We start from the raw sequence: 12,728 nt of genomic DNA on the forward strand, positions 1-12,728 counted from the left end.
ACAGTGGATGGATATTTAACATGTTTCATGGTCTCAAAATACAAGCACTTAGCAAACTGCTTTTGACCCAGCTTCAAACGGTGCAATAGTAAAACAATTCAGTAATTAAGGTCAGTAATTAAGATAAAATCCATTCACCAAGTCTTTATAACGTACTGCTTTTCCTAACACCTCACGCACACCTTAACCATTGCAGTTATATGTCTATTCCTAGCCCTTATTCCAGCCCTCCAGTAATCCTGAATTCAAATCTCTGTTAATAAAACTGCTATCATGACTGGATTAACCATTTTAGGGGCCACAGGGGCAACATATGCCGTTGGGCCCCTTCTCATTGCCCACCTACCGCACTCCAGATGTTCTTTGCCCCAGAGTTCCCATTAGTTCCCATTTCCACTGCACCCAGGATGAAATTAAGTCATTTGTGTCAGTTTGTGATAATTGTATAATTGTATTAATTGTATTATTCGTGAAGAATATGCATAACATTAGCAAAATGAATAGAAGAAAATAGATTTTGACAGAGAGTCTCTCTTAAAGACATGGCCATAAAACTAGCTCATGATGCAGGGTCCACCTGCGTTGATATTGTGCTCAGGAGGAGCATACAGCATTCCCTAAGTCTCTCCAGGACCTGTACACCTCCAGGACCCTGAAGCGTACAGGAAAGATTGTGGCTGATCCCTCCCACCCCGGACATACCCCCCCGACACTGCCCCAGAGTTCCTATTAGTTCCCATTTCCACTGCACCCAGGATTAAATTAATTTGTGATAACTGTATTAATTACATTTTCATTAAGAATATGCATAACATTAGTAAAATGAATAGAAGAAATTAGATTTTGACAGAGAGTCTCTCTTAAAGACATGGCCATAAAACTAGCTCATGATGCAGGGTCCATCTGCGTTGATATTGTACTAAGGAGGAGCATATTCCCCAACAAACTTACAATAAATCAAATTACCAGAACTCATTAACATGCAGTAAACCTGGGGCTTTTTGGCTCCTCTGAGCCACTGCCATTCTCTTCCTGTCCAGCAGAAATCCCCTAACTTTTCCTCCTGTGCCAATCACCTCACTCTCACATCTAGCCATCTGCAATATCTCCTGTCCCTCCAGTCCCGCCCACCCATACACTCCTACACCTGTTTCCCCTCCCCTTTATCAGCCCTGCAGTATGAAATCAGGTCTTTTCACCTGCTTGCCAGATTATCAAGTTTGTTTTTGTGATTGATTGCCTTGGCTATTAACAGGACCTCACACACACATGAACACAAGTTTCCATCACTTTTGGGGACGTTTCACATACTTACATAATCTCGTTCATATACATAATCTCTTGGAGATTTACCATGAACCAAATGATTTATATTATGGCCACTTCCGTTTTGTCCTCTTAAGGAAGACAAGTCCCCACAATGTGTCTGTGTGAAATGATTTATGTCCCCACAATGTCAGTAATACACGCCCCTCTCACACACACACTTTTTTCAGTGTGTTTTGTGCTTTTATTTTGAAGGTTACACCCTCTGACCCGAGGTCTTAATATAAAGCTGGACTGATCAGGGGAATATCTATTCACCTGACTGGCATCTGTTACATCGTGATAGTGCAGCTAACTCTGAAATAAGTAGAGGAGCATAAAATAAGCTGACAAATGGAGGAAATATTCAATGTACTTGGCTTAGAGTGGGTGGATGGCAAGACTATTCTGATATTTCTCTTTCTTTTTCTGTTGTTCACTGATATTTGGAAGCACAGAGTGCCGTCAAACTTTCCTCCTGGACCCTGGGCTTTTCCTGTGATTGGTGACATTCTTCGCATTGACCCCCCCAAAATCCACCTGCAGTTCAAAGAGGTATGTCCATAGGCCATAAATATACTATCAGACCATATACAGTGACAACAGAATGGGACGACCTCTGGAGTCGGTGATTTATTTTTGCACTCTTAACAGAAGATAACGTTGTAGGCTATCACACTTGATAAATAAACGACTCTGGTTATAGAAGATTCACACAGAAAGAGAAGACAACATTTCAGAGCTGTTATATAACTGTTCAGACACTGGAGAAATAGTAAATCATTCACTCAAATGCAAAACAATGGCAGAAATGGACATAGACAGCTGTGGTGCAAACTACAGATTTTCCCTCAAACGTAGTCATCTGTTATCTTCAATATGTCCCTGAAGGTGCAATAAATCACAACCAGACTCGCATTTTAAGAAGTGGACCAGATTATTACGATCATAAATTATGGAGGGAAAGAGGAAAAGAAATTGGAGGTTGCAGAACTTTTCTAGACCAGCCTCTGGTAGCCTTAATAGTAACTGCATATTAATTATTATTATATTCATTGATGTTGTAGCAGCTTGGTTTCCAGCCGCAGGATTAATTTAAAAAATGTAATACTGTATTAATTATGCACTCTGCATCCTGGAGTGAAATCTAACTCAAGTACTGTACTTTAATCCAAATTCATTGTATTTGTATTTGAGAAATTTCATGTTATCCATTTTTTAACCTCTATTTTACTTTTTACTCCGCAACATTTGTCTGACAGCTTTAGTTACAAGTTACTGTTGAGATTACAATTTTTCATGCCCTTCATGAGTGGTGAAAACCTCTCATGTACAAATTTGAGGTATTTCTCACAGGACAGTGATCACCATATGGTGAACGTGTGGAATATGATACATTGCTGTTTATACCAGTAAGCACCAATAACTACAACCTTAAACACCAGCAGTCAAATGCAAAAAACACATTTACGCACCAGTGATATCAATCCAGACCAACTTTTTTTTTCTCTTTGAGAATTGATTCTTTAATTCCTGAATCAATTTTATCTATATGGAAATATCTAGCGTGTAATAGGAATTACCATCAATGGAAATTAGCATCGCAACTGAGACAGTATTATCTGAACAAATGATCTGTTTTTGCCAGGCCTCACCCCCATGTACAAATATTCACCAAAACAAGTTTCCTCCGATACTATTTTACAAGCACACTGTCCCTGCAGCCTGCGCTTAGTGGCACCCAAGACGACTGTGATTGGTTTAAAGAATACAAATAAAGCAGAGGGTTTTTCCCCAGTATGATGGGTACTGGACACAGCCAGACCTTTGCCCAGCACTGATATAGTGCTTTCACAGCACCGTGGACTTTGGTCTGGCTATCCAAGGCTTTTAAAAGGCTACAGTTGACAATATGTCAAAGGAAGCAGTCAAATCTAGAGATGAAACATGAAACCATGACCCACATCAATCTAATGCATGTTTGTGCTACAGCTAGAAAGTATACCAAGACTGTGTTGAACCAAAACACCAGTCTGCTGTCTGTGTTCAGCTTGCAGGGAAATATGGAAACATTTTCAGCCTTCGTCTCTTTGGTGAAAGGATTGTGATCATTAATAGCTTCAAGTTTGTGAGAGAGGCCTTGGTCCAAAGAGGAGAGGACTTCGTCGACCGCCCCGTCTTAGCAAGTTTTAATGATATTGTTCATAATAAAGGTAGTGTGTATTGCATTTCTTTTAAAACGTTGCTGATGAATATTTAGTTAGGTTGCATCAGACTGACACCATATTAAGCACATTAGCATTTAGTCAGTTGTTAGTTATGCCCCTTTCCCAGTTACTTCCTGTCTAATGCTGTTCTGTGTTTCCAAAAGGTCTGGTGTTATCGAATGGCAATTCATGGAAGCAGCAGAGGAGGTTTGCTCTTCATACACTCAGAAACTTTGGTCTTGGGAAGAAGAGCCTTGAACCATACATCCAGCAGGAGACCCAGTATCTCAGTGAGGCTATTGCCAGTCATCAAGGTACAAAACAAGTCAGCTAATCCTTCTTAACTAGTTACAGGCCAGTATGCTTTTCTGCTATGATACATTATTTTTTGCCGGCAAAGCAGGCCATATAAACCTATTACACAAAAGTCTGTCCCTGACTGACTGACTGACTGACTGACTGACTGACTGACTGACCGACCGATGACGTTGCAGTTGAGTACTGACACCTACTGTATGTATAAGCTATGTATACGTATAAGTTGAACTGAGACCAGACAATCGGCTCCTAAAAACAGCTTTTTCCCCAGCAAGTTTAAGGAACTGGTGGGCCCCACAGCTCAGAGGGTTACGCCTATACTCACAGAATCTGGAGACACAGTATGTAACTAACATTCTGTTTCATATACAGCATAGTACCTGATATTCAATATGAGGGAGTGAAGCATGAAGGCAAGCACACAGTTTAAACACCCCAAATAACAATCACTCAATGCAGAGAGAGTCAAACAAAAGAGAGAAAGAGCAGAAGGAGTTAATAGCTCATTAGAATAGTTCTAATTATAATTAGAGTAAGTGTCCTTTAAAATCAAACATCTGAAGATATCAGTGGAAAGCATTGTTCCTGCAACTGCATTTATAGCATTTTTTGAAGCATGTATCTCAGCCATGTGATGTGCAACTTCACTGCGCTTTAAAAACAAATATTACAGGTCTAGTATTATGCTCATTTTCAGGTTTATGCTTCTATTTTGCATGTCATTGTAATTTTTAAAAGCACAACTTCTGAATACAGACTTACTGCATTTCTCAGTGGATTCAGCTTTTTGAAATTTCTATAATATGGGACCTTTAATATTCAGGAATCAGCATTAAAGACATCAGTGACTATTCGTGTTAACAGTTTGGCCACAGTGTAGCACACTGGCCACACCCAGTTCAGCCATATACTAGGGTTCAACTTAGTCTTGTTTTATGTTTATTGCATATTTATGACGTGTGATTTCCTTTCAACCTTGTAACACAGAAGCATGCACTAGTATCATAGAGCATTGGACCATGGACCATGCATGGACCACATCCACGTGACTCTTTATTTGCCTGCTTCATTATCGAAGAAACTGGGGCAGCTATTTGCGTCATTTTGGCAGTGACAGGCGTTCTGTGTATATCTGTTACATCAACCTGTTAATCATCCATAATCATAATTATACATAAAATGTCAAGGTACTTTTCTTCTGCCTGTGGCTCATCAGACATTTTATGTTTTGACTTTGTCTTTAGTTTCTTTGTGTCTTTTCTACATTTTCTCTCTGTTTTTAGGCAAACCTTTCCAAACCCTGTCGCTGATAAACAATGCTGTGTCCAATATCATCTGCTGCCTGGTGTTTGGTGAACGCTTTGAGTACACTGACAAGCAGTTCCAGGGTATTCTTCAGAACTTTAACGACATGGTGAACTTGCAGGGGACATTCTTGGTTCAGGTGAGCTTCCTTTGTAAATGAGACACAGCACTAATCTTTTTAAAATCAGGATTTTCCTGCCAGACCCAAAAAGCCAATAGTATATTTTAATCACTGTTTTGTAAAAGGAATCCAGAATAGCACAATCAACTTGACATTGAATGAAACAAACAAAAAAGGCATTAAATGGGATAAAAAATGTGTAACCGGTGGTAGAAGAAACACTCCTTTACTAAAGTAAATGTATGATTACAGCAATGTAAAAATACTCCATTACAAGTAAAAGTCCTGCATTTAAATTTCTACTTTGGTAAAGTACAAAAGTGTTGTTGGAAAAAATGTAAATGTAGAGTATCAAAAGTAAAAACTTGAATAAATGCAGTAAAATGTCTTGATATATTATTATACGTTACATTATTATACTGTTGTATCAGGTCGAGGTGGAGCTTGTTTTAATTACTTTATATACTGTACAGTTCGTAGTTTAGTCCAGTGGTTTGCCATCCGTGGGTTGGGCCCTTCCAAAGGGTCACCACATAAATCTGAAGGTTCATCAGATGATTAATAGAAAAGGAAAGAAGAATCTAATCCTCTTGTGAAATTACTGGATAGTTTGGCATTTTTACAATTTATTTGAGTTTATTTTGTTTTATTTACACCTGTGCTTTACCCACTTCGCTATGTTCTGTGTTCAGGATTGGACAATATGGATAAAATATGTGATTTTCTATAACAATGTCATTGATTCATTGATGAGAAGTGTCTGTTTGACAAAGCCAGCAACAACAAATCAGGTTTTGCCACAGTTGCAATGGGCTCCCACCTGTGTCTGTGTTCAAGTTGTGATCTATTTCCTGATTCTCAGATGATCTGGTACTTGTCTTCATGCTCTGCAGCTTTATAACACATTCCCCTCACTGTTGAAGTGGGTGCCTGGACCTCACAAGAGGATGGTGGCTCTGTCAAAAAGGATAACTAACTTCATAAGAATCAAGATGAAGGAACACAAAGAAAGCTTTGACCCCTCCTCACCAAGAGACTACATCGACTGCTTCCTCACCGAGATGGAAGAGGTGAGAGTTTTTTCTGGGTCTGTGCTGTATTTGTTCTCTTTGTATTTTCTAATGAATTACGTCAACTGATACCTTTTGTCTTTTGTGTTACTGATAGAGGGGGGACAAAAACTCTGGTTTTGATGTCGAGAATTTGTGCTTTTGCACACTGGACCTGTTTGGTGCTGGAACTGAAACTACGACCACAACTTTAATCTGGGGACTGGTATACATGATGTACTATCCTGACATACAAGGTGTGTTTGCATGCATGAGTAATATCAGTTGCACCACATGCCTGCTTGTTGTCTGGGCATTTTAGTGTTTATTGTAGTCAAAGAAACCATATATTTCACACTACGTTTACACGTAGCCGGCTATTTTCATAAATGGACATTTCACCCTCTCCGTTTTCAAAATAACATTGTGCACACGTGTCCGTTTTCAGAAAACTTTTTGTTTACACTAACCCGTGTATGTATGCCATCAACGCTAGCGGTGACTCTGACTGGCTCTTAATGTTGGGGGGGGGGGGGGGGGGGGGGGGCTGACCTCCGACCACTCATTTGTCTCTGCTCCTCGATAGAATAGAGCAGCTGTATTTACAAATGCAAACATAGGAAAGGGTTTGCACCAACATAAATGCGACTGCTACTCTGAATGCATCCATGATCACCATAGCCAAATGAAAATGTAAACACAGGTCGCACTTTTGGCACAGGTGAAAGTTCTGGTGTATAATGTAACATCGGCTACATAAAACTCAGTTTTTCTCAGTTTACATGCAAACGTGCAACGTCTTCATAGCAGCTTTGTTAGCATTCCAAGCAAATGCTGTTGTCATTAGCTGGTGGTTGTTGACGAGCACATTTTGTCGTTTTTTCGTAGTTTTTGGGTAAGGAAATTAACATTATATCAATCAATCAATCAATCAATCAATCAATCAATCAATCAATCAAACTTTATTTCTATAGCACCTTTCATACATAAAAATACAGCACAAGGTGCTTGACAAAAATAAAAACATAACATAGCAATATAAAAGAAATATACCCCTCCCAACACACCCGCAGACATACATTATGCACACACCCACCCGCACACAACCACACACACACACATACCCACACACACCCAACCGCAACGAAAATGGCAGGGCACTGAGGCATCATGAGAGGAAAAAGGAAAAGGGCCTCTCGCAGGTTGGGTCTGTACTGGGAGAGTAAGGGTGTGAGTTGTGTCGCCCCAGTCATATACACAACAGGTAGACTCAGATTGTTTCATGTTTTCACTGCGTGCAGAGAAAGTCCAGGCTGAGATCGACGCTGTCATTGGTCCATCCAGGCTGCCGTCTCTGACTGACAGAGACAACATGCCCTATACCGATGCAGTCATCCATGAAATCCAGAGAATGGGCAACATTGTTCCCCTCAATGTGGCCCACGTGGCAGTCAAAGACACCATGATCGGCAACTTCACAATCCCAAAGGTACATGATGCATATGTGAAAGAGTTTCTTTATGTGAGCTTTTCAGTGCAATGCTTTCTGATAACATTCTTTAATTATTAAGATTATTTCATCAACTGCCGTTTCCAATGTTGAGAATTCAATTCAACCTCGTAATTTGTTCACGTTCCTCTGTTTCTGTTAATATAAACAAACTTGCTTGAAGAATAATAAAATAAAATAAAATAAAATAAAATAAAATAAAATAAAATAAAATAAAATAAAATAAAATAAATCACTTTGATTTACTGCTTTTGTTAATGTTTTTTTTCCCCAGGGTACCATGGTCATGCCCACACTGGACTCGGTTCTTCATGATGAGTTGATGTGGGAAACTCCAAACTCCTTCAACCCTCATCATTTTCTGGACAATGATGGGAAATTTAGAAAAAGAGAGGCCTTCATTCCTTTTTCCGCAGGTTAGTAAGTAGTAACAGCCCTCTAAAGCCCAGTTATACAGTACTTTAAAAAAGCGTTTCTTCGATGTTTGCATATTTGTCACACTCAGTTATTTCAGATCTTTAGCCAAAATGGAAGACAAAGACATCCCGAGTCAACAGAAACACAAAAGGACATCCGACACCAGTTGAGTCTGTGTGAAAAAACCCAGACGAACACTAACGTTAACATCAATGTTCATGATTCCACCATGAGAAAGAGACAATCCGTTCCATTGTCCAGTCAGATGAATTGAGAGAAAGAGAAGAGAGCAGAGGAGGGAAAGGAATCCCTGTTCCTCTCACCCTCATTCAGAGCCAGAGCAAGTGCCCTGTCCATCTCTATGTAATATAATCGATTTAAAGGTACAGGTCTATGAGTTTCTTCATAGCAAACTCATGGTTAGGCTAAGGAAATGTGATAAAATCATTTCCTATAGACAATAATAAAAAAAAAAATAACACTGCACTACAGTTTTTTAAAATTTGTAGCCTTCTTTGTCTTATATTCAATTTAGTTTGAAGAACTGAAACAATGAAGTGTTATAGATAAACAAAAGTTTCAGACTTGATACTGCTGTGGAAGCATTACATGGTCAAAGTGAATCCTTTCAAAAATTGCCAGAATACAACTCATCTGTTGTGTTGTGTGTCCTCAGGGAAGCGTGTCTGTCTCGGGGAGCAGCTGGCCAGGATGGAGTTATTCCTCTTCTTTACTTCCCTCCTTCAGAGGTTTTCTTTCTCTCCAGCCCCTGGAGAGCAGCCCACTCTGGAGTTCGACTTAAGAGGCACTCGCAGGCCCAAACCTCACCACGTCTGTGCCATAGCACGATAAACCACCAGCTGTCCCAAACCGAGCCATCTCTGCTTCACAACACAGCCAATCACTGAGTTCCACTGCATTGACTGTCTAACATACATGAACCGCTATATTGATCTTTTCCTATGAGTAATACATAATCAATTAATATGCCTTTTTGACATCATCATTGTAATCTACTGAATTCAATGTGCAATGCAATCCTGAAACCATTCCAGTTTTTTAGTTTTTGAGTTATTCACAAAGATTTTAACAAAATAAAAATTAGTCTCTTTGATGTGAAACCACACTCTTTAAGAAAAACAAAACAAAGAAAAAAAAATAAAAAGCAACATTAAATAAAAGACATTTTGGACAAGCTAGTGCTGTCGGGTATGTGTGAGAAATACCACTTTCAACATCAATCAGTCATTTTTTTTCTTTGCTGTTTAATGTGCGACCCTCTGGGTAGAAACTAGGAATACAAACTTTATTGAATTCCAGAACTTTTGTATCTCAGGGTGTTGCTCAAGCAGTGAAATGAAGTGCCCATCTGCACTGATTTTGACACAGATATCCAGGATATCTTAAATCACTGGCAGCTAATCTTTCCTTTCCACTGCATGTCGGATTGGTCTGTTATGTTGTAATGAGTGTGATTGAGATGTATTTTGTGCTTTATATGATTTGTTAATGATAAAAATGCTTAAGTACTTTAAAAAATACAAACAAAGGAATTGTATATACTCTTGAATTTACTTTCAGATTTTAAAATTTTATTTCAGCAGAATGTGTTCAAATGCAGACGCTATACCCAGAAAACAGGCCTACGTGTATTAAACCTGTCCTCAGCAAGGGGTCACAATGTCAAACTGTGTTTAAAACTCCATAAAAGAGTGCCTATCACAGGTAGGTCAGGAAATATTGTGGCCAGCTACAGTATTATGCTGAGGATTCTTTGTTTAAAAACATCAGTTTTATATGCTTAATATTTAAAATGAAGGTAGAAAATTGGGAAATTTAAAATGGTATATTTCAGAATACAGTAGTGTCAAAAAAATGTATATAATGAGTATTATTACTGAACACCATTATTCGATACTTGAGGACTTTAAATTGTTGGACTGATCAAATTAAAATAAAATTCTTTCTGACTTTCTGAAAGTTTCTGACTTTGTTGACACAAATCAAGTTATGAAGTGTCATCCGTCAAAAATACTGTGTCTAAAATTCTTCAGCGTCTTCCACAAATTATTCCTCTTCCTCTAAATTAGTCACAGTCACAGTTAAATGAAAGTAATAGTAATTAAAATAATAACAAACTATTAATAATATACAACAAGCTTTGTGACACAAATCAATTAATCTTATATTAGTCACTAACAAATGTGTTGAAATGGTCTGTTAATGATTTCAATTCATTATGCATGACATAACTGATCATCATTACTTTAGAGAAAAGTTAACAAATACAGTTTGTAGGCTTGAAGAATGTATGTTTATGAAATCTTTATACATGTTGTCATTAACAAATACAAGGACAAAGGGAACGTCCTGTAAACAGTGTCTGTGAAGATTCACAATTCATCCAGGTCATGGTTATCCAAGGAGGGTTGTATCAACAGGCAAATAGATTTGGGTTTCGAAACAAAAAACAGGTCTTTGCTACATGAGGCAATCAAACAATCGTTAAAAGTTGACACTGAGAGGTTTTCTCTCTTGAAGTATTTTAAGTCTCATCTGTTTCACATCAGTTGGATGTAAAGTGGTTGAGTGAGATGCTGCACAATTCAGCGAGCCTTGGCGTAAACCTTGTAGGGGTGTGGTACACGTGTAGTTCCAGTAATTCCTTCTGTACTCAGCTCAACTCCATCAGGAACGGAGAAAGAGAACTTCTGTAGCAAACCGACAAGAAACAGGAACAGCTCCATCTTGGCAAGGCCTTCTCCAAGACACACGCGTTTCCCTAAAGAGTCCACAGGAAGGTTTAAGAGCTCAGGATGACACTTATATTCTGGTTGAGGTTGTGCTAAAGATTGAGGTGAATGTGGTTTACCTGCAGAGAAAGGCAGGAAAGCTTCTCTCTTCACAAACTTTCCCTCAGCATTGAGGAAGTGTCCTGGGTTGAAGCTGTCTGGAGTCTCCCATTCAGTCTTGTCGAACAGCATTGAGGTCAAGTTGGGTATCAAGGTTGTACCCTAAAAAAAACCCATAGGTTAACACCATGCATTGCTGTAACAAAACTTTTTCATTCCTCAAAAAGACTTAAAATCGTTGTGTGCTAGAGAAACAGTGGATGTAGCCACCATGATGTCACCCACTGGTTTATGGACTGCCATTTTTAAGCCTTGAATTTGGCATTTTGGAGCTAGAAGTGACCATTTTTGAAAGAAAGGGTGGAGCTGCCATGAATACGCATTGCTGTGCCTTTGTCTGATCTGGTTCTGTCACCTGTGGGGTCGCCCCCTGCTGGTACTTAGAAAGAATGCAAGTTCAGAGCACTTCTGTTTTCAGCCCCAGAAGTTCTGTTAATCTATTCTACTGTCTATGGTTGTTTTTCAAGTAGCTCATTGTAGGGCCTAGTGTGTCACCTACACTGGACATCAGGGTGTTTGATGAGGAAAACCAAAGCCCACAGCAAAGTGGTGGATGTTGTCTCAGTTCCAGCCAGGAACAGATCCAGAGAGCACAGGGCCAGATTGGTCTCAGTGAAGCCGGAAGGTTGGTCTATTCAGAAATGCAAACAGGATACAGTTGATTGACAGGAGGACCTACACAGAGCAGTGTGCGCAATATTGTTTTTTCCTCATTAAACTGTTCCGCCTACTCCTGCCATCCTGTGCTGTTTCACCATTGCTCACGAACAGACCATCTAGACACAAATATCCAGAAGAAAGAGGGTTAATGTTTTGGGGGAAGTAATTTCTCTGCAGCATGAAGAGAAAAGACAGAGATTTGTACACCTTTGGTTCCTGAGTAAAATCTGTCAGAGACTGCATTGTATGGTCAATCCACAAAGTTCTCGGCTTGTGCCACAATGGCTTCCTTCACCATCTTGTATCATCTCTTCTATCATCTCCCAGGACCTCAAGTGGGAGCCGAACATCAGCTCCCTCATCAAGAAAGCACAGCAGAGGATGTACTTCCTATGGCAGCTGAAGAAATTCAATCTACCAAAGACAATGATGGTGCACTTCTACAGCGCCATCATTGAGTCCATCCTCAGCTCCTCCATCACCATCTGGTATGCTGCTGCCACTGCCAAGGACAAGGGCAGACTGCAGCGTGTCATTCGGTCTGCAGAGAATGTGATCGGCTGCAATCTCCCATCTCCCCAGGACCTGTACACCTCCATGACCTTGAGGCGTACAGGAAAGATTGTGGCTGATCCCTCCCACCCTGGACAAACACTCTTTGAGACACTCCCCTCTGGCAGGAGGCTGCGGTCCATCAGGACCAAAACCTCTCACCACAAGAACAGTTTTTTCCCATCTGCTGTCAGCCTTATTAACAAGGCCTGGAACCCCCCGACACTCTTCACACTCCACCTCTGACTCTACTTGTCATTGACATTGCCATAACCAATGCGTTACATTAACGCTCTGCTTGGACTTCCTTTTGAAAAAACAGACTGTGCTTCTGTTAAAAAAAAACAAAAAAACAACAGACTTGTGTGTGTG

The 12,728-nt window shown here is 39.7% G+C and overlaps 2 protein-coding genes across 2 annotated transcripts in view; one reads left to right on the plus strand and one right to left on the minus strand.

Moving 5' to 3' along the window:
- The first annotated feature begins 1,659 nt into the window (after positions 1-1,659).
- Positions 1,660-9,091, plus strand: LOC139329948 (cytochrome P450 2J4-like). Its single transcript, XM_070960615.1, has 9 exons — positions 1,660-1,860; positions 3,356-3,518; positions 3,677-3,826; positions 5,114-5,274; positions 6,150-6,326; positions 6,424-6,562; positions 7,607-7,794; positions 8,090-8,231; positions 8,909-9,091. The coding sequence occupies exons 1-9, from the start codon at positions 1,660-1,662 to the stop codon at positions 9,082-9,084; spliced, it is 1,497 nt and encodes a 498-aa protein (XP_070816716.1). The 3' UTR covers positions 9,085-9,091.
- Positions 9,092-10,838: 1,747 nt separating this feature from the next.
- The window catches only part of LOC139330069 (cytochrome P450 2J6-like), a 24,369-nt gene continuing 22,479 nt past the window's right edge, over positions 10,839-12,728 (minus strand). Inside the window, exons 6-7 of the mRNA XM_070960798.1 lie at positions 11,644-11,775; positions 10,839-11,014 (exon numbers count right to left, since the gene is read on the minus strand). Of these exons, the coding sequence (XP_070816899.1) occupies positions 10,839-11,014; positions 11,644-11,775 (308 nt within the window). The remainder of the gene's footprint in view (positions 11,015-11,643; positions 11,776-12,728) is intronic.

The sequence above is a fragment of the Chaetodon trifascialis genome, chromosome 4, assembly GCF_039877785.1.
Source record: "Chaetodon trifascialis isolate fChaTrf1 chromosome 4, fChaTrf1.hap1, whole genome shotgun sequence".
In the NCBI taxonomy this organism is placed as follows: Eukaryota; Metazoa; Chordata; class Actinopteri; order Chaetodontiformes; family Chaetodontidae; genus Chaetodon; species Chaetodon trifascialis.

What these genes read in the sequence shown, in the direction of transcription:
- LOC139329948 (XM_070960615.1), top strand. Translation starts at nt 1,660, where the DNA reads ATGGAGGAAATATTCAATGTACTTGGCTTAGAGTGGGTGGATGGCAAG. An exon ending in AGGGGACATTCTTGGTTCAG is followed by an intron (nt 5,275 to 6,149) that starts GTGAGCTTCCTT and finishes CATGCTCTGCAG; the next exon opens with CTTTATAACACATTCCCCTC. An exon ending in CTTCATTCCTTTTTCCGCAG is followed by an intron (nt 8,232 to 8,908) that starts GTTAGTAAGTAG and finishes GTGTGTCCTCAG; the next exon opens with GGAAGCGTGTCTGTCTCGGG.